We start from the raw sequence: 18,160 nt of genomic DNA, 5'->3' as shown, positions 1-18,160 counted from the left end.
ACTCAAGAATTTTGGCACGGAAGTTGTCCGCACTTTGTAAATTCTACTAGCAGCTTTGGTAGATCAATTGAAGAGGGGGGAGGGGAGGGGGGGATACAGTAAAAAGAATGATATAATCTGGGTTCAACAGAAACAATTCTTGTTTATTGCATTACAAAAATCATTTTCCAGCCACTCATACCATGGCACTGTATGTATGGAAACACTGTGAAATTGAAGACAGTTCATCTAGATTAAGACAAGAGGGGAAGGAGCTACACTTCGAAGGAGTCAAGAATAGCCTCTAGAGTTTTCTGTGATGAAGACCACTGTTTGTCACTGGCACTGACCACAAAGAGGACAACAGTATTTCCCTTCGCCGTTGCCTTTGCTAGGTTGTGCGATCCAGTAAGAGCATATGGAGTTTCAAGAACGTACTTGTAATACTGCGAGCACAAAAGACAGAAGTATTCTATTCATCAGGAGGTTTAGAGAGCAACTGTTGCAGATAATAGGAAGACCAAGTGCATAGAAATACATTGTTCTATGGAATACTTAGAAAACATATAGGAGTCTCGAGTAGCATACTTTTTTGGCAGATAAAACAATCATGTCCCTTATAAAAGCACATGATTCAGAGCACTAACAGAGAAACCATTATTTTAGAACCAGAATTTGATTTTTTTTCCAGGAAAAACATAACTATGCTGCTCCTAACATTTGCTAAATCAGGGTGTTACGTACTGTCGGGGCAGAAGATAAAACCTATGGATAATTTTCTTCATGCCATTTTCCCCGCTGAGATTTTAAGGTATTATCTAAGAAACTTAGTCAGGACTCATTTCCTACCATGCTTCAGTATAGCTTTGAGTAAACCATCAGATAAGGGAGAAAAGATAATTTTTTCAATATGATAAATGGTTGCGAAAAAAGAAAAGGACTATCACCGTTAGATCACCACGTTTCTCTATAGAAGTCTCAAGGAGTTCATCTGGATCCAATGTGTTTCCTGTGACAAAAGGACCAAGAGAAGCAATAACTTTCTCAGGGGTCCCAATGTCTTCAATAGTTGCATTAGGTTTGTTTGTGAGACGGATCAAAGGAGAAGCCACCACTTGAACTTTACCCTGTTTTTCATCTTCAAACTTCACCTCCACCCACGGCTCTGCACATTTGGGTTGGCAATAATTTCCAGATAATATGTTAGCTACACGAGTTTGTTTCCAGGTTGGAGGAAGAATAAACGTGTAAGGCTGCACATTTCCTGCAACCAACTAAATATAAAACATCATAAGCACCTGCCGGAGAAATAAATGTAGGAAAAAAGAGACGATTTTATGCAAATCATAAGCTTCATAGACATATCAAGAAGAAATTAAATAAACTAAAAAAAAGAAAAAAAGAAGTACTAGAAATGTTATAACTAGGAAATTGGCATCAACTTGATTGGGCAAACAACCGTAATAGGCGACAGGCACATAAGAAATGAAGCGCTAATATAGAAAACACTCTGATTGCACTCTCATATCTGAACTTGCTCATCGCTCAGCAAGGACGCAGTCCACACCACAGAAGAGATACTTACAAATTGATCCAGCGTTACTGCCAACACCATTTATTTATCCAAAAAAACTACAACAGCATCATATGGCAGAATATTTTACTCAAACAAAAACTTGAGCAGCAACAATATTGCAAGGTTACAATGGACTAGGTTTTTTTTGACCAAATGTTCCATAGTATCAGCAAATGCATTATAACATGGCTCCGACCTGTCACTCCGTTGTCATATCTTAGGTTTTACACAAGTTTCATGCTGACAAGCAGAGAATAGTTTTTCTTTCTGACTACACTATATAATCTCGAAGGAGTTTAGAACTTGTTTTTGAGATGATAAATTCCTCAAAAGCAATGAGAATACAAGTATTAAATCATTTTAGGCTTGGGCTTTAAACTATGCAAATTCCAGAATACAGGTAATTTGGCACCTAAGAGGTAGTCTATCAAAGAATTACAAAGAATTAGAGACTTGTCTTCTGTCCACTTTTACAGCTATATTGCTTCTGGATCCACTTAACTTTGCTCAAGCTTCTAGTTCTAATACAATCAATATTCTTACAGATTAATGAGCTTGTTATCAGGATATTGCTCGCAGAAGCTTCTAGCAAAATAGCAGGCGATATGTCACAAATTACTTCAAAATGCTTTGCTTATAACTTCAGGTGCAAAACTATTAAAAACAACAGCTGAAATTCAAGTCATGTATATGCTGAAGTGCTGAACTTGAACATGCTGAAATTGAGAATTTTAGAGGATAGAGGTGGTTCATCCACAATAGAAAAAGCCAAATAGTTTGCTTCCATATTGACCAAATTTGCCTTAGATAAAGATAGATATAAAAAGCCAATGGTTTTACAAATACAAGTTTTTTAGGATAAAGTTTATACAACATATATTTATGAGCTTGCATCTCAAACCACATAAATGTTTGTGTTGCTATAAATCATGAGTAAAATGGTTAAATTGTTTGTAAAAATAGAAATATATCATTCTTTCTGGAAGAGGCTTACATCACATAAAGTGGGATAGAGGGAGTAGTAAAAAGATTAATCAAAATTATGAACCTTTTCCTGACCCTGGAGTGACAATTCTTGCCCAAAATTGAGAAAGAAAGTGGTACCGTTAGTCCAAACAAATAATTGAGGACAAATTAAGACAATACGAAACTACCCAAAAAAATCAAATGAAGAAAACGGTTGAAGAGTCTACATAATACCGGCACGAAGAGCAGGGGTGTCTTTAGGAGTGGCTTTGAAGAGAACAAAAGAAGAGTCAGTAGGAGAAGGAGGCAGGTAAGAACCAACTGCAACTTCTCGAGCAATGGAAGGCGGAGGAGGAGGAGATAAGACCAGTGGCATTACACAAAGTCCAACATTCATGAAATCTCTTCTCGATAATGATAGATCTATGTTGTTTTTCTTCAAACTTTGCTGGGTTTTTGCAGATGTGAATAATGGTGGATCTGAATTTGAGAAGATTGAGGACAATGGCTTCACTGAAGAAAACGCCATGTTTGTGTGTGTGTGTGTGGAGAAACGCATGTGGCAGTGGTTATTAGGTAGTTGGGGTTCCCGCTTTTATCCATTTGGGATGAGGTCTGACTCGGCCGTACGTATCTTTGTGTTTTTCGGCAATTTTATTTGGTTGTTAAAAACAAAAATAGAAATACTCAAAAAATATTATAAAATAAAAGCAATTTAGTAAAACATGAACAAGACATGTTGTTATGAAATAAAAGTAATTTAGTAAAACATGAACAAGAAATAGAGATAGAGAGAAGGAAGAGATTTTCTTCTTCAATTGTGTGTATTTTCTTATCTATTACAAGGCATTTATATAGGCATAAAAAGTGAAGAAAAATATGTCATTGAATATATCATTAAGCATAGAAATATGTCATTGAATATATCATTAAGCATTTGAGAAGATCATGGAGGAAGAGTAGACATCCACCATAATTAGATTTTTCTTATAACACTCCCCTTTGGATGTCCATAGATATTGTGTCTCGTTAAACCTTATTAGGAAAAAACCCTATGGGAAAAAAAAATCCTAGTGAAGGAAAAAGAGTACACATGTTTAGAAATCCGCCTTTTGGTTGACTCGTTAAAAACCTTGCAAGAAAAACCCAATGGGACAAAATCTTGTAAGGGAAAAAGAGTACAACGTGTATTAACTCCCCCTGATGAGAGCATCAATTCACATCCTTGAGCCTTCGCATCCCAATCTTGTACACTAGTTTGTTGACGTCGGTAGAGATTTGGTGAACAGATTAGCCATATTATCACTTGAAAGGATCTGTTGCACATTGATATCACCATTCTTTTGAAGATCATATGTGAAAAATAACTTTGGTTAAATTTGCTTTGTCCTATCCCCTTTATAATTCCTCCCTTCAATTGGGCTATGCATGCTGCATTGTCTTCATACAAAATTGTGGGTAGTTTGTCACACTTCAAAACACATTTGTCTCGAATAAGGTGTATTATAGACCTCAGCCATACACATTCTTGACTTGCTTCATGAATAGCAATTATCTCAGCATAATTAGATGAAGTAGCCACGGTTGATTGCTTAGTCGATCGCCAAGATAGGGCAGTGCCTCCATATGTAAACACATAGTCTGTTTGAGATCGAGCCTTGTGTGGGTCATATAAATACCCAGCATCGGCATAACCAACAAGATCGTAGTAGACTATTTAAAGAAAGAATAAAGGGGTGAAATCCAGCTGTAGAAAGCCAAATAAGTGCGAGTATTTGCTTCAATAACCAATTGGACTTCCTGCTAACTGAGAGTTACAATTATGAGCTCTCTTCTGCATTAGTATCTGAAATGAGGTCTTCAAGTTCATCAATAATGGCATCATAGCAAAAGAGGTATTGCTCCTGAAATATACAGTAGTAATTTAGTACAGACATTTAGTAAGTACTTAAAAACCAAAGAGCAAAGATTAATTAAGAATACTGAAACACAGTAGCATAGATACTGAGGGCAAGGAATACCAAAAGAGTAAAAGAGAATATTAGCTGAAAACATGCAAGATGTTCAGCTTGAGTAGAACAAATTGTAAGACATTTCCTTTCCAATAATCTGAGCGGTTGAGAAGGCCAATGAAAGACTTTAAACATACACATCCATACATCATTGATCGAAGATGGACAAATAAGAACTAAAGGACACTGGGAACTACTCAAGTTGTGTGCGTTCTAAATACTTTCTAAAATTGATTGTCAGACATTACACCTCTAATGTTTTTGTTGTGTTTTCAGGCGCTTACAGAAAAAAATACACCAAAGATAAAAATATTTTGTGGACCTGCTCTTTGGGGGTAAACTGCACGGGTGAAAACAATAGGTTATCTTTTACAATATGTTTCATCAATACTGTTTAATTAATGTGGTTGCACTAAGTGATAAACAAAAAAGTGGCTAAATTTCTCAGGGAAAACATACATGGCACCTGCTACTTTAACTAACTAGAAAATATTGCATCCGCAGTTATACGCTTATGTAATATTGGCTGTATTATCAATAAAAAAACACTACATACAGCCATTAAACAATTTTAATAACGAGGATAAGCTGCTGTACCATGGTCTGCACCATCCCAATTCGCTGAGACCTAAAAACAGTTATCGTATTAATAAGATCTAGAGCAGACATATCTCCAACCATTATTTTTTGGATGGTATTATGGATAGCACAGTATGTACCAGTCCTACCAATACCTGCACTGAGCAAGAGAATGAGATGTCAGGCTTTAGAAAGGATCAATTACAGAATCTTTCTAGGTGCATTATAGGGAGGGTGATGACAGATACCTGCAGTGGACTACAATTGGTCCAAGACTGGGTGGGACACTAGATGTTTGTTTCAGTATTTCACGAACAGCAAGAGTGTCCTTTGGAACTCCGTGGTCAGGCCAGTCGGGGTATTGAATGTGTAAAACACACAAAGGTGGTTCTTTTGACTGGCACATAGCAAGGAGAAAAGATCACACATTTCTTGCCATCTCACTCATAATATGTGAAGAAGTTAACATTAACTATATATAAGGATGGCAATTGAGTGGGAGAACTGGGCAACAGTTACATACCATCATAGAAACTACTTATAAGACCAAAAGGTACTTCCACCAAAAGCACAAGTTTGAAGAAACAACATATCTGATATCATGATATGAAATAAATCATTTGCACCGCAAAGCGAAAGATTTAAGTTTTCTTTACTCCAGCCACGAAAATACAATGCCAGAATTGCTTGATGCAGATCCAAAAGAGATTGTCACAATAACTGTTGTACCAGTTGTGAAGCCTTGTCACACAACCAAATGCTTAATTCTACCTAAGCAGTCTATTTCCCCCTACAATATGGCTAGAGAAAAACTAGATCTGCTATACAGTCTCAACTACTACCAAGGGGTATAAACAATAGTAATTAAAACACAAGAAGATAAAGCGAAAATAACTAAGATTCTAGTTGCCCTCAAGTAAGGAAGAGGGCAAAAGGTGTTGTCATCTATCTCAAATAGTTTCCCGAGGCGTTGAAGATTGTAAGAAAAGGACCGAGTGCAGTCAGAAAGGATTTTCCACAGTAGAACAAAGTGCTTCGAAATGGGACTTTGAAAATAGTGAAAGAGGGATGGTGGAACCATCAAAGAATCTTTTTCCAGACAATGCTGCTTACTTAGATTTATAATGTTTATCTAGGATTGCTTAGAACTCTTGCTGCAACTAACACGAGGCCTTGAAACCAGACAAAAACTGGTTTTCAAAACCAAACCTGGATGGTTTCCAAACCAACTAGTCCTTCGGTTTGGTTTAAAAATCAAACACAGGTTTGGTTTTAAAACTAACAGGCCACAGGTTGAACCTAGAGCTGGAGTTGCATCAATCATAGACTTAAGAGGTGATGGAGAAACAAAAATGACACAATAGTATCCAGTTGATTGTTAAAGTCATTACTGATGGAAATCATCGTCTAATATTGCAAACTATTCCTCATATGCTGCAATTCCTTCTTATTCTTTCTCTCATAAAAATAGAACTCCTACTCTTGAGAGAACTTCTGCAAAAAGAGCTATGCATGATCATACAGCTTTAAAGAAGGGTATCCTAGAGGAAAGTACTCATAATACTGGTGCCGAAGTGTAGCAGTCTGGATATGTAAAATGGTGCAGAAATAAATAAAAAAGGTACATCAGCAACTCTCAGCCTCCATCAAAGAATAGGTAAATAGTCTTCGGCGGGTCCCATATCCATGCTCAATAACATAATAAGATTCTTCATGCTCTTTTCCTTGAGTACAACACGGACAGAGAATAATTTACTAACCTCAATATGGTTCACCTCCAGACATCGCAAAATCAATGAAGTCTGACTCGTCTTTATCCACTTCGTGACAATACATATATTGCCAAATCTTCTAGGACCACCATCTGCCTGAAAATAATCCCCACACTTGACCGTCTGCATTGCATTTTTCATAAAGAGGGAAGGATGAGATCATGAAAATGACGCAATCCAATTAAGACCAGCTTAATCACCTTATAAATGAAGTAAAAACCTACTGGAATAAAAAGCTTAAATTTATTCAGAGGTTAACAAGTTTTATAGAATGATTGAATGGAAAGGACTAGTAGTGTCTCTACTTGTGTGGAGTTAAATATAATCCAGATTACAGATCATGAAACAAGAAGGTCGCTATCTTCCCTTTTCGTTTGGCACGGGAAATTGTTTATCAGCTACTCAGGTTAGGAAGATGGAACGGAAAGAAGAACTTATTAAGTCTAAATTCCAATTCCAAAAAGGTAGCCAAGCCTTTGCTTGTTAGACTTTGCTAATCCTTCTGCAGTTCAAATAACCAGAGAACATACTCATGGAATTCTATGCCACCAGCACAAACCCCCCGAAAAACCATAATTCCACTGACATTACTCAGAAGTCCAAAAAAGTTATTGGATTCAGGTGACAAGCCTCTTTAATTGAGATTGGCTCTTCCTAAACAAAAATGAGCACAACCAACAAAATCCAAGTATAACAATTTTGAAACTAGAGAAAGACTAAGAATAAATAAATAAACAAACAAACAATCTGCGAAGCTTATTAGGAGGGAGATCTTGAGCTTTTTCCAGTGATCGAATAGGAACTGCATTTGGAACCTTTCCCAACAGAAGCTGATTCTATAGCAAACGTTATTCACCTTTAAGCTCGACATTCCTCACTAAGTCACAAGCTAGTGACTGCATAATATCCTTAATATCATATTCAAAGCCCACTTAAAACCAACTCCATCAAAAGATGCCCAAGCTCTCAAATAGTTAATACGAGAAACATATCCTACTGAGAAAGATTGACAGTGATGACTATTTTCAAATTCCAATAGACCTAAAACCCACCACCTCTGGTTAAGTTGGTGCCCAAAAGGATGATGTAAAAGAATGCAGGTAGAAAATGAGAAACTAATCTGTAATACCAACCAATTTGTTCCTTTCTGTATATGTTATTATACACACAGCGGAGTGAAACATAGGTTGCCAAACAAGAAGAAAGGCTAAGAATTTATCTCTACAGTTTCTTTCCCCTCACCCTATCTAACCACTTAAAAGATAGAAGAGTACACAGAAAGAGGACAAAATATCTCTAGCAAATATGCAAAAACCGTATCAAAGATACTTGCTTTCTGACAATATAAAAAAATGCTAGATCTAATTACAATGGATGATGCAGATCAAAAGATGAAAAATACGGAGAAGTTAGTATTTTACCTGTGAAGCAAATTTTAGATCAGAACCATTGTCACAAAATCTCAAATGTTTTGTCACAGAACAAGGATATCTTGTCTTGTTAACATTACAATGATTACCGGTAACTTATACAGTATTACAGTTAAATACCTTGTAATTGTCAACCAATTGGGTAAGCATCACAATCACAGGACAGTGATGCAGGATTATCATTTCCCAGAAGTCTTCAAAAGTGTGCGGTAGCGGACCTTGTGTTGCAATAAACTGAGACACGTTTTCGGATATCTACAACAAAAAGGAGCATTATAATAATCATGAAGCAGACTCGTGGAAGAGAGCTTGACATTTCCAAGAAAGCGTGGACAAAAAGAAAGCACGGTTAACTAATTCTAAATGAAGGATGTAGAAGTCTACCTTAATGAAGCTTGCATTTATATATCCACTAGCTGATGGCCTATAGTCTTTACATGGGTCCAAAACAACCCTGTTATTGTCAACTGAGAAGAATGAAGCTTGATACAATTATTCACAAGTTAAAATGCACAGCTCCAAAGTCAAGAGAAAGATTAACAAACTGAACTGCATACATGGCAAAACATCAGTATATCGATTTTTACTAATGTTTACGCTATCCAAAGCCACTGAGCATCTACTCTTCATTTCTGAAGCTCTCATCCTAGTTGCCTGAGTCATCAGAGATGTTCATGAAATTAATGCCACTTGCGGAGTGACATGATCACAAGCTAATAGTAACAAAGAAGCAAAAACAATAATTTTCTCAAGATATAAGAGAGCGGTCCTTTGACAAAAATTAGCTCAATAAATCTTAACTTTTAATAATTTTAAAACAACAACAATTACGCCCCAGTCCCAAACAAGTTGAGGTCGATGATATGAATCCTAACTTTTTTCATTAAGCTCAACTCATATCATCATCATTACCAAAATAAAATAAAAGTGAAACACTAAAAAACAATATATATATATATATATATATATATATATATATATATATATATATATATATATATATTAGTTAGTTAGTCTAGAGTTAGTTAATTAATCCACCACCAGAAACATCATAAAATGGATTCTCGGATTTTTTTGGATAACTAGATATAAATGAGAGCTGGAAACACTACATAAATGAACCCAATCACCAAAGGAGCTTCTCAATATTAACCTAAAACTATTGGAAGGTGCTTTTTGTTTTCTTCAAATAGACATTTAAGACCACCTAACGCCATATAATTCCATTTTTTTCTCATCGGAGTTGATACCCTGAGTGAGGCCTTTCCTATTATGTTCCACATCTCAAGTAAGAAAACAATATAGTCTGCTGAGTGTGCGATTGAGTATTAGAGCGACCTTACATCACCTATTCAGTCAAAGTTTTTCTTCTTCCCAAATTTACTATTCTTTCTATCCCTCTAGAATTCTTTACCATGTTAGATAGAGTAGCTCCAACTTATTTCTAGAATTTTGAACCATCTACTTCAGATTCAAACTGAAGATGCAAAGAAGGAGGGGGATAGAGCACGGTATGCACCAATCATCATAAAGGCCATTGCTAATGCAATAAGAACAATAAGGAAGGTAAAGTCACATCAATGAGGTGTATATATAATATGTTGCAGTCCAAAGAACAGCATCTTCTAAAGTTAAATAATCAAGTAGAGCCTAGAAGCAATCACTTAGGAACCAAGCCAAAGTAAAAAAATACGATTCTTGTCATTAAATTCCAGTAATTGCTTCCAATAACAGGAAACATCTTTTTTCCTAAAAAATGACTGGAAAATATCCAACTAAACCTCATTAATCACCCAAAACTTCAATCATACTACCAGTAAACTACTTCTCGTCTAGTTCTCGATCACTAACTAGCTGTGGTCGGCTCAGCTTCAATTGATTTGAGCTCCGTTCAAATGTCACAGCGACTTTATGTCTAGAACATTCATGATATTATCACCTACTATAAAATAACAATAAAATTGAGAAAAAGGTAGCATAATCTAGAAACAAAAAGGAAAAAAAAGGACCTGCAAAATCATGAACTCTTGGCGGATTTTTTCGGGAGCAGAAAACCGCTTGTCCTTAAAAACTTTGAGTGCTTCCAAGCAACAACGCTGCTGATCAGGAGATAGAACCACTCTCTTCGGAACCGAATCGTCGGAGAAATCAAAAGACTTGGTGGCCGCCGACGACAAGGGCTTACCGGCGGTATCCATCGCCGATCTCCGGCTTCGATTCTGAATGAAAAGTACGCTACCTTTGGCTCCGGATTCGCCTTTTTTTATTTATTTTGCTTTGTCTTCTTCTATTTGGGAGTTAGCAGAGTTCTGCTTTCGACAGAATCAAATATGTACTCAAAAGTCTCAAATTGAAATCCCATTTTCAGATTTTTGGTTAATATTTTGAATTACTATTTGCGTTCCCGTTTTAGTTAAATATTGGATATCCAACATTAAAATTAAACTTTATATTTAACACTTAGGCCCTTAACCAATAAACGATATCTTTCAAAGTTGTAGAAATGTAGAGTTGAGACAATTCATTTTTGTATGAATAGTAATCGTACTGCCATCTTTTTATGGAGAAAGAAAAGGTTTACATTACATTAATGTCTACCAAGTCATTTATTTGAAAACAATGTAAGTGATAGTCAGTTTCTTCATATTTTTTTGCTTATTTAACATCAAACCAAACGAATTATTATTGCTCTTTTAAATGTAACACCAAATAATACTAATTATTGTTGGTCTTTATAGGTATTTGTGTTATTTTTTATTTGTGAATTGAACAGTCGCCATTTATAATTTTATATAGGCTGCTGAAAGTTGAGATGATCTAGATATATAAACGAACACGCATTTTGTTACATCAGTTCGTGGCTGGACTATTGATTCATGCACACACCTAATTATTCATCAAGTCGAAATATCATAACTTTTTGCAACCTTTGTAAAAGGGTAACATTTATGTAAATGAGTTGGTGCTAATTAAATTAAGGCATTTTTTCCCAAGATAAACTAAATTAAGAAAGTATGTGACAAAATAAGCAGCCGGCTCTGCTATTTCATATATATGAGCTTTTTTCCTTTTTTTTTTCACAGAAAAACCGGAAAGCACGTGTGAGTTGTGGCGGAGCCAAGTGTGCTTTATTAGGAGTTAATTATATACTATCACCTACCATGGTTAACTGATTTTATGCATTTAATTGGACAAAATATATAATTGGTCGGTCAGGGAAAATACAAAATTATTTGCATTCGCTAGCCAAAAAGTGTATAAATATGTATTTGTTTTGTATATCATACACATATATACAAAAAATACATATTTTGTCGGCTATTATTTTTAGGAGCGGCTAAAAATATACATTTATCTAAATTATTTCAAACCCAAACCTACATGAACAAACTTCACCATTCTGATGAATGCATTGTTTTCTTGTAAGTGAATTGAGACTACTTGTTGACAAAGAACGAATTTAAATACCAATACCTGAAAGGTATCTTTCCCAACAGAAACTGCAGGTTTGGACTATTGTACATGATAGGGTCAAAGAATACAATTCAAAGCGTAGAATTTGTCCAACACGTATGAGTAGTACTCTTTATAAACACCAAAAAACCATGCAAATCCAATAAACAAGAAATTCAACAATAGCATCTGCACAAGAAGAGAGAAGAAAATGAGTGATCAAACAACAACCATTATGAATCTACCACTCTCAATTATGGAAAATATTCTCTTAAACCTATCACCAAAAACAATCTTCATTTGCAGGAGTGTTTGCAAGTCTTGGTTAAACCTAATTTCACTGCCTGATTTTTCCAAACTTCATCTCTCAAAATCCCATGCTAACCTTTTCATCTACTTTTCTCAGAGTTCCTGGGGTGAACTTCCCTCAACAAGTGTTTTCAAGTTTGTAAATTTTGAAGATACACCTCGTTATCATAATTTCATATATGAACCAAATCTTGACCTCGACATGAAACCCAACTTTCCAGATGTTGATTTCTCTCTAGTTGGCTCAATCCATGGTCTTGTTTGCCTATTCCGTATGCACTGTGATAGTGGTCTTGACGATGTTTATATTTTCAATCCAACTACTCGAGAATATATCACTCTTCCTGAGGTTAAAGGGCTAAGAAAGTACCCAAATTTAGTCACTTATGGCTTTGGGTTAGATCCTGTGAGAATGGAATACAAAGTGGTAAGAATTTATCAAGTAGAAACTCATGATCCTGCAAAAGGAGCATATTACACATCGGAAGTTCAAGTGTACACTCTTGGGACAGGGTCTTGGAGAAGTATAGGCAATGTCAAGCTATGTTTTGGATGTCGAGATTTTGGGGTATATTTGAATGGAAAGCTTCATTGGTTAGTTGGAGATGTTGATGGAAATGAGTCAATCTGTTTCATTGACATGCAGGATGAGTTATCTCACACCTTTTCCACTGCTCCTGGATTTAACAAAGAAAACTGCCCAAATCTTCTAAATCTTGGAGTGTTGGGAAATCATCTTTGCATATGTGACAATAATGCAGAAAGTCATCTTGATGTGTGGGTGATGAAGGAATATGGAGTGACAAGTTCTTGGAGCGAAGAAATTGTCATAAACATAACACCAGAATGGAATTGGATTTGCTAACAAATGATACAAGTCTTGAAAGTTTTCCAAGATGGAGAGATCTTGTTTCAGTGGTGGGAAGATGTCTTGTTTACTTATCATCCTGAGAAGAAAACTTTGACCAAAATCGAGTATTTTAGTGGTAACTTCTGTACTTTCTGGGCCTCTACTCACATCTCAAACTTACTTTCACTCAAGAATTTTGGCACGGAAGTTGTCCGCACTTTGTAAATTCTACTAGCAGCTTTGGTAGATCAATTGAAGAGGGGGGAGGGGAGGGGGGGATACAGTAAAAAGAATGATATAATCTGGGTTCAACAGAAACAATTCTTGTTTATTGCATTACAAAAATCATTTTCCAGCCACTCATACCATGGCACTGTATGTATGGAAACACTGTGAAATTGAAGACAGTTCATCTAGATTAAGACAAGAGGGGAAGGAGCTACACTTCGAAGGAGTCAAGAATAGCCTCTAGAGTTTTCTGTGATGAAGACCACTGTTTGTCACTGGCACTGACCACAAAGAGGACAACAGTATTTCCCTTCGCCGTTGCCTTTGCTAGGTTGTGCGATCCAGTAAGAGCATATGGAGTTTCAAGAACGTACTTGTAATACTGCGAGCACAAAAGACAGAAGTATTCTATTCATCAGGAGGTTTAGAGAGCAACTGTTGCAGATAATAGGAAGACCAAGTGCATAGAAATACATTGTTCTATGGAATACTTAGAAAACATATAGGAGTCTCGAGTAGCATACTTTTTTGGCAGATAAAACAATCATGTCCCTTATAAAAGCACATGATTCAGAGCACTAACAGAGAAACCATTATTTTAGAACCAGAATTTGATTTTTTTTCCAGGAAAAACATAACTATGCTGCTCCTAACATTTGCTAAATCAGGGTGTTACGTACTGTCGGGGCAGAAGATAAAACCTATGGATAATTTTCTTCATGCCATTTTCCCCGCTGAGATTTTAAGGTATTATCTAAGAAACTTAGTCAGGACTCATTTCCTACCATGCTTCAGTATAGCTTTGAGTAAACCATCAGATAAGGGAGAAAAGATAATTTTTTCAATATGATAAATGGTTGCGAAAAAAGAAAAGGACTATCACCGTTAGATCACCACGTTTCTCTATAGAAGTCTCAAGGAGTTCATCTGGATCCAATGTGTTTCCTGTGACAAAAGGACCAAGAGAAGCAATAACTTTCTCAGGGGTCCCAATGTCTTCAATAGTTGCATTAGGTTTGTTTGTGAGACGGATCAAAGGAGAAGCCACCACTTGAACTTTACCCTGTTTTTCATCTTCAAACTTCACCTCCACCCACGGCTCTGCACATTTGGGTTGGCAATAATTTCCAGATAATATGTTAGCTACACGAGTTTGTTTCCAGGTTGGAGGAAGAATAAACGTGTAAGGCTGCACATTTCCTGCAACCAACTAAATATAAAACATCATAAGCACCTGCCGGAGAAATAAATGTAGGAAAAAAGAGACGATTTTATGCAAATCATAAGCTTCATAGACATATCAAGAAGAAATTAAATAAACTAAAAAAAAGAAAAAAAGAAGTACTAGAAATGTTATAACTAGGAAATTGGCATCAACTTGATTGGGCAAACAACCGTAATAGGCGACAGGCACATAAGAAATGAAGCGCTAATATAGAAAACACTCTGATTGCACTCTCATATCTGAACTTGCTCATCGCTCAGCAAGGACGCAGTCCACACCACAGAAGAGATACTTACAAATTGATCCAGCGTTACTGCCAACACCATTTATTTATCCAAAAAAACTACAACAGCATCATATGGCAGAATATTTTACTCAAACAAAAACTTGAGCAGCAACAATATTGCAAGGTTACAATGGACTAGGTTTTTTTTGACCAAATGTTCCATAGTATCAGCAAATGCATTATAACATGGCTCCGACCTGTCACTCCGTTGTCATATCTTAGGTTTTACACAAGTTTCATGCTGACAAGCAGAGAATAGTTTTTCTTTCTGACTACACTATATAATCTCGAAGGAGTTTAGAACTTGTTTTTGAGATGATAAATTCCTCAAAAGCAATGAGAATACAAGTATTAAATCATTTTAGGCTTGGGCTTTAAACTATGCAAATTCCAGAATACAGGTAATTTGGCACCTAAGAGGTAGTCTATCAAAGAATTACAAAGAATTAGAGACTTGTCTTCTGTCCACTTTTACAGCTATATTGCTTCTGGATCCACTTAACTTTGCTCAAGCTTCTAGTTCTAATACAATCAATATTCTTACAGATTAATGAGCTTGTTATCAGGATATTGCTCGCAGAAGCTTCTAGCAAAATAGCAGGCGATATGTCACAAATTACTTCAAAATGCTTTGCTTATAACTTCAGGTGCAAAACTATTAAAAACAACAGCTGAAATTCAAGTCATGTATATGCTGAAGTGCTGAACTTGAACATGCTGAAATTGAGAATTTTAGAGGATAGAGGTGGTTCATCCACAATAGAAAAAGCCAAATAGTTTGCTTCCATATTGACCAAATTTGCCTTAGATAAAGATAGATATAAAAAGCCAATGGTTTTACAAATACAAGTTTTTTAGGATAAAGTTTATACAACATATATTTATGAGCTTGCATCTCAAACCACATAAATGTTTGTGTTGCTATAAATCATGAGTAAAATGGTTAAATTGTTTGTAAAAATAGAAATATATCATTCTTTCTGGAAGAGGCTTACATCACATAAAGTGGGATAGAGGGAGTAGTAAAAAGATTAATCAAAATTATGAACCTTTTCCTGACCCTGGAGTGACAATTCTTGCCCAAAATTGAGAAAGAAAGTGGTACCGTTAGTCCAAACAAATAATTGAGGACAAATTAAGACAATACGAAACTACCCAAAAAAATCAAATGAAGAAAACGGTTGAAGAGTCTACATAATACCGGCACGAAGAGCAGGGGTGTCTTTAGGAGTGGCTTTGAAGAGAACAAAAGAAGAGTCAGTAGGAGAAGGAGGCAGGTAAGAACCAACTGCAACTTCTCGAGCAATGGAAGGCGGAGGAGGAGGAGATAAGACCAGTGGCATTACACAAAGTCCAACATTCATGAAATCTCTTCTCGATAATGATAGATCTATGTTGTTTTTCTTCAAACTTTGCTGGGTTTTTGCAGATGTGAATAATGGTGGATCTGAATTTGAGAAGATTGAGGACAATGGCTTCACTGAAGAAAACGCCATGTTTGTGTGTGTGTGTGTGGAGAAACGCATGTGGCAGTGGTTATTAGGTAGTTGGGGTTCCCGCTTTTATCCATTTGGGATGAGGTCTGACTCGGCCGTACGTATCTTTGTGTTTTTCGGCAATTTTATTTGGTTGTTAAAAACAAAAATAGAAATACTCAAAAAATATTATAAAATAAAAGCAATTTAGTAAAACATGAACAAGACATGTTGTTATGAAATAAAAGTAATTTAGTAAAACATGAACAAGAAATAGAGATAGAGAGAAGGAAGAGATTTTCTTCTTCAATTGTGTGTATTTTCTTATCTATTACAAGGCATTTATATAGGCATAAAAAGTGAAGAAAAATATGTCATTGAATATATCATTAAGCATAGAAATATGTCATTGAATATATCATTAAGCATTTGAGAAGATCATGGAGGAAGAGTAGACATCCACCATAATTAGATTTTTCTTATAACACTCCCCTTTGGATGTCCATAGATATTGTGTCTCGTTAAACCTTATTAGGAAAAAACCCTATGGGAAAAAAAAATCCTAGTGAAGGAAAAAGAGTACACATGTTTAGAAATCCGCCTTTTGGTTGACTCGTTAAAAACCTTGCAAGAAAAACCCAATGGGACAAAATCTTGTAAGGGAAAAAGAGTACAACGTGTATTAACTCCCCCTGATGAGAGCATCAATTCACATCCTTGAGCCTTCGCATCCCAATCTTGTACACTAGTTTGTTGACGTCGGTAGAGATTTGGTGAACAGATTAGCCATATTATCACTTGAAAGGATCTGTTGCACATTGATATCACCATTCTTTTGAAGATCATATGTGAAAAATAACTTTGGTTAAATTTGCTTTGTCCTATCCCCTTTATAATTCCTCCCTTCAATTGGGCTATGCATGCTGCATTGTCTTCATACAAAATTGTGGGTAGTTTGTCACACTTCAAAACACATTTGTCTCGAATAAGGTGTATTATAGACCTCAGCCATACACATTCTTGACTTGCTTCATGAATAGCAATTATCTCAGCATAATTAGATGAAGTAGCCACGGTTGATTGCTTAGTCGATCGCCAAGATAGGGCAGTGCCTCCATATGTAAACACATAGTCTGTTTGAGATCGAGCCTTGTGTGGGTCATATAAATACCCAGCATCGGCATAACCAACAAGATCGTAGTAGACTATTTAAAGAAAGAATTTGAAATGAAAGATCTTGGAAAGACAGAATTTTGTCATGGTCTACAAATTAAGTATATGAAAGATGGAATTTTTGTCCTTCAATCAGCATACACTAAAATGATTTTAAAGCGATTATATATGGATAAAGCACATCCATTCCGACCTCATAAAAATAATGAAGAGCTTATTGGTCCTGAAGTACCATATCTTAGTGCAATTAGAGCACTAATATATCTTTCTAACATTACAAGGTCTGACATAACTTTTTCAGTTAATGTCTTAACAAGATATAGCTTTGCTCCTACAAGGAGATATTGGAATGGAATCAAACACATATTGCGGTATCTAAAAGGGACTACCGATATGAGATTATTTTATGGCAATGATTGTAGTCCCCCTACTGCTTTAGGAAGCTCCCTAGGAGTTCCAATAATATTTAAATCATCAACATACACGGTGATTATAACAAATTTAGATCCAGATCTTTTTATAAAGATACAAGGACAAATTGAATCCTTCTTGTACCCTTCTTTCAACAGGTACTCACTCAGGCGACTATACCACATGCGCACTGATTGTTTCAATCCGTATAAGAATTTTTAAAGCTTTATTTAATAAATTTCTTGGAAACCTTAATATGCTTCAGAACAATTTAAATCATTCAATGATTTCCATTATACGCATATCACGTTTTTCTTGTATTGCTAGATTAAAACCTGAAATGGCGACATCCACCACAGGAGAACATGTCTCTATATAATCAATGCTAGGATATTTATAAATTTTCTTGTGACACAAGTCGTCTTTATGTTTATCG

General features: G+C 35.8%; 4 protein-coding genes across 4 annotated transcripts; 1 reads left to right on the top strand and 3 right to left on the bottom strand.

Annotated features, from left to right (window-relative positions):
- Nucleotides 1-122: 122 nt before the first annotated feature.
- LOC142176594 (psbP domain-containing protein 6, chloroplastic-like) lies at nucleotides 123-3,116 on the bottom strand. The gene is made up of 3 exons (XM_075244608.1): nucleotides 2,756-3,116; nucleotides 927-1,243; nucleotides 123-425 (listed from the first exon to the last, which is right to left on the bottom strand). Exons 1-3 carry the CDS (start codon nucleotides 3,078-3,080, stop codon nucleotides 255-257), a joined length of 813 nt encoding a protein of 270 aa, XP_075100709.1. The 5' UTR covers nucleotides 3,081-3,116; the 3' UTR covers nucleotides 123-254.
- A 151-nt stretch (nucleotides 3,117-3,267) lies between these two features.
- On the bottom strand, nucleotides 3,268-10,661 carry LOC107772893 (protein-tyrosine-phosphatase PTP1-like). Its single transcript, XM_075244606.1, has 8 exons — nucleotides 10,324-10,661; nucleotides 8,872-8,968; nucleotides 8,699-8,781; nucleotides 8,435-8,569; nucleotides 6,873-7,007; nucleotides 5,361-5,509; nucleotides 5,131-5,272; nucleotides 3,268-4,425 (listed from the first exon to the last, which is right to left on the bottom strand). The coding sequence occupies exons 1-8, from the start codon at nucleotides 10,510-10,512 to the stop codon at nucleotides 4,342-4,344; spliced, it is 1,014 nt and encodes a 337-aa protein (XP_075100707.1). The 5' UTR covers nucleotides 10,513-10,661; the 3' UTR covers nucleotides 3,268-4,341.
- A 1,259-nt stretch (nucleotides 10,662-11,920) lies between these two features.
- On the top strand, nucleotides 11,921-13,074 carry LOC142176812 (F-box protein CPR1-like). Its single transcript, XM_075245179.1, has one exon. It carries the CDS (start codon nucleotides 11,979-11,981, stop codon nucleotides 12,939-12,941), a length of 963 nt encoding a protein of 320 aa, XP_075101280.1. The 5' UTR covers nucleotides 11,921-11,978; the 3' UTR covers nucleotides 12,942-13,074.
- A 159-nt stretch (nucleotides 13,075-13,233) lies between these two features.
- Nucleotides 13,234-16,227, bottom strand: LOC107820719 (psbP domain-containing protein 6, chloroplastic-like). Its single transcript, XM_016647055.2, has 3 exons — nucleotides 15,867-16,227; nucleotides 14,038-14,354; nucleotides 13,234-13,536 (listed from the first exon to the last, which is right to left on the bottom strand). Exons 1-3 carry the CDS (start codon nucleotides 16,189-16,191, stop codon nucleotides 13,366-13,368), a joined length of 813 nt encoding a protein of 270 aa, XP_016502541.1. The 5' UTR covers nucleotides 16,192-16,227; the 3' UTR covers nucleotides 13,234-13,365.
- Nucleotides 16,228-18,160: the final 1,933 nt, after the last annotated feature.

This window comes from Nicotiana tabacum, chromosome 22 (genome assembly GCF_000715075.1).
Source record: "Nicotiana tabacum cultivar K326 chromosome 22, ASM71507v2, whole genome shotgun sequence".
Taxonomy (NCBI): Eukaryota; Viridiplantae; Streptophyta; class Magnoliopsida; order Solanales; family Solanaceae; genus Nicotiana; species Nicotiana tabacum.
The sequence above is the reverse complement of the archived record's forward strand: the minus strand, read 5'-3'. Positions and strand labels throughout refer to the sequence as shown.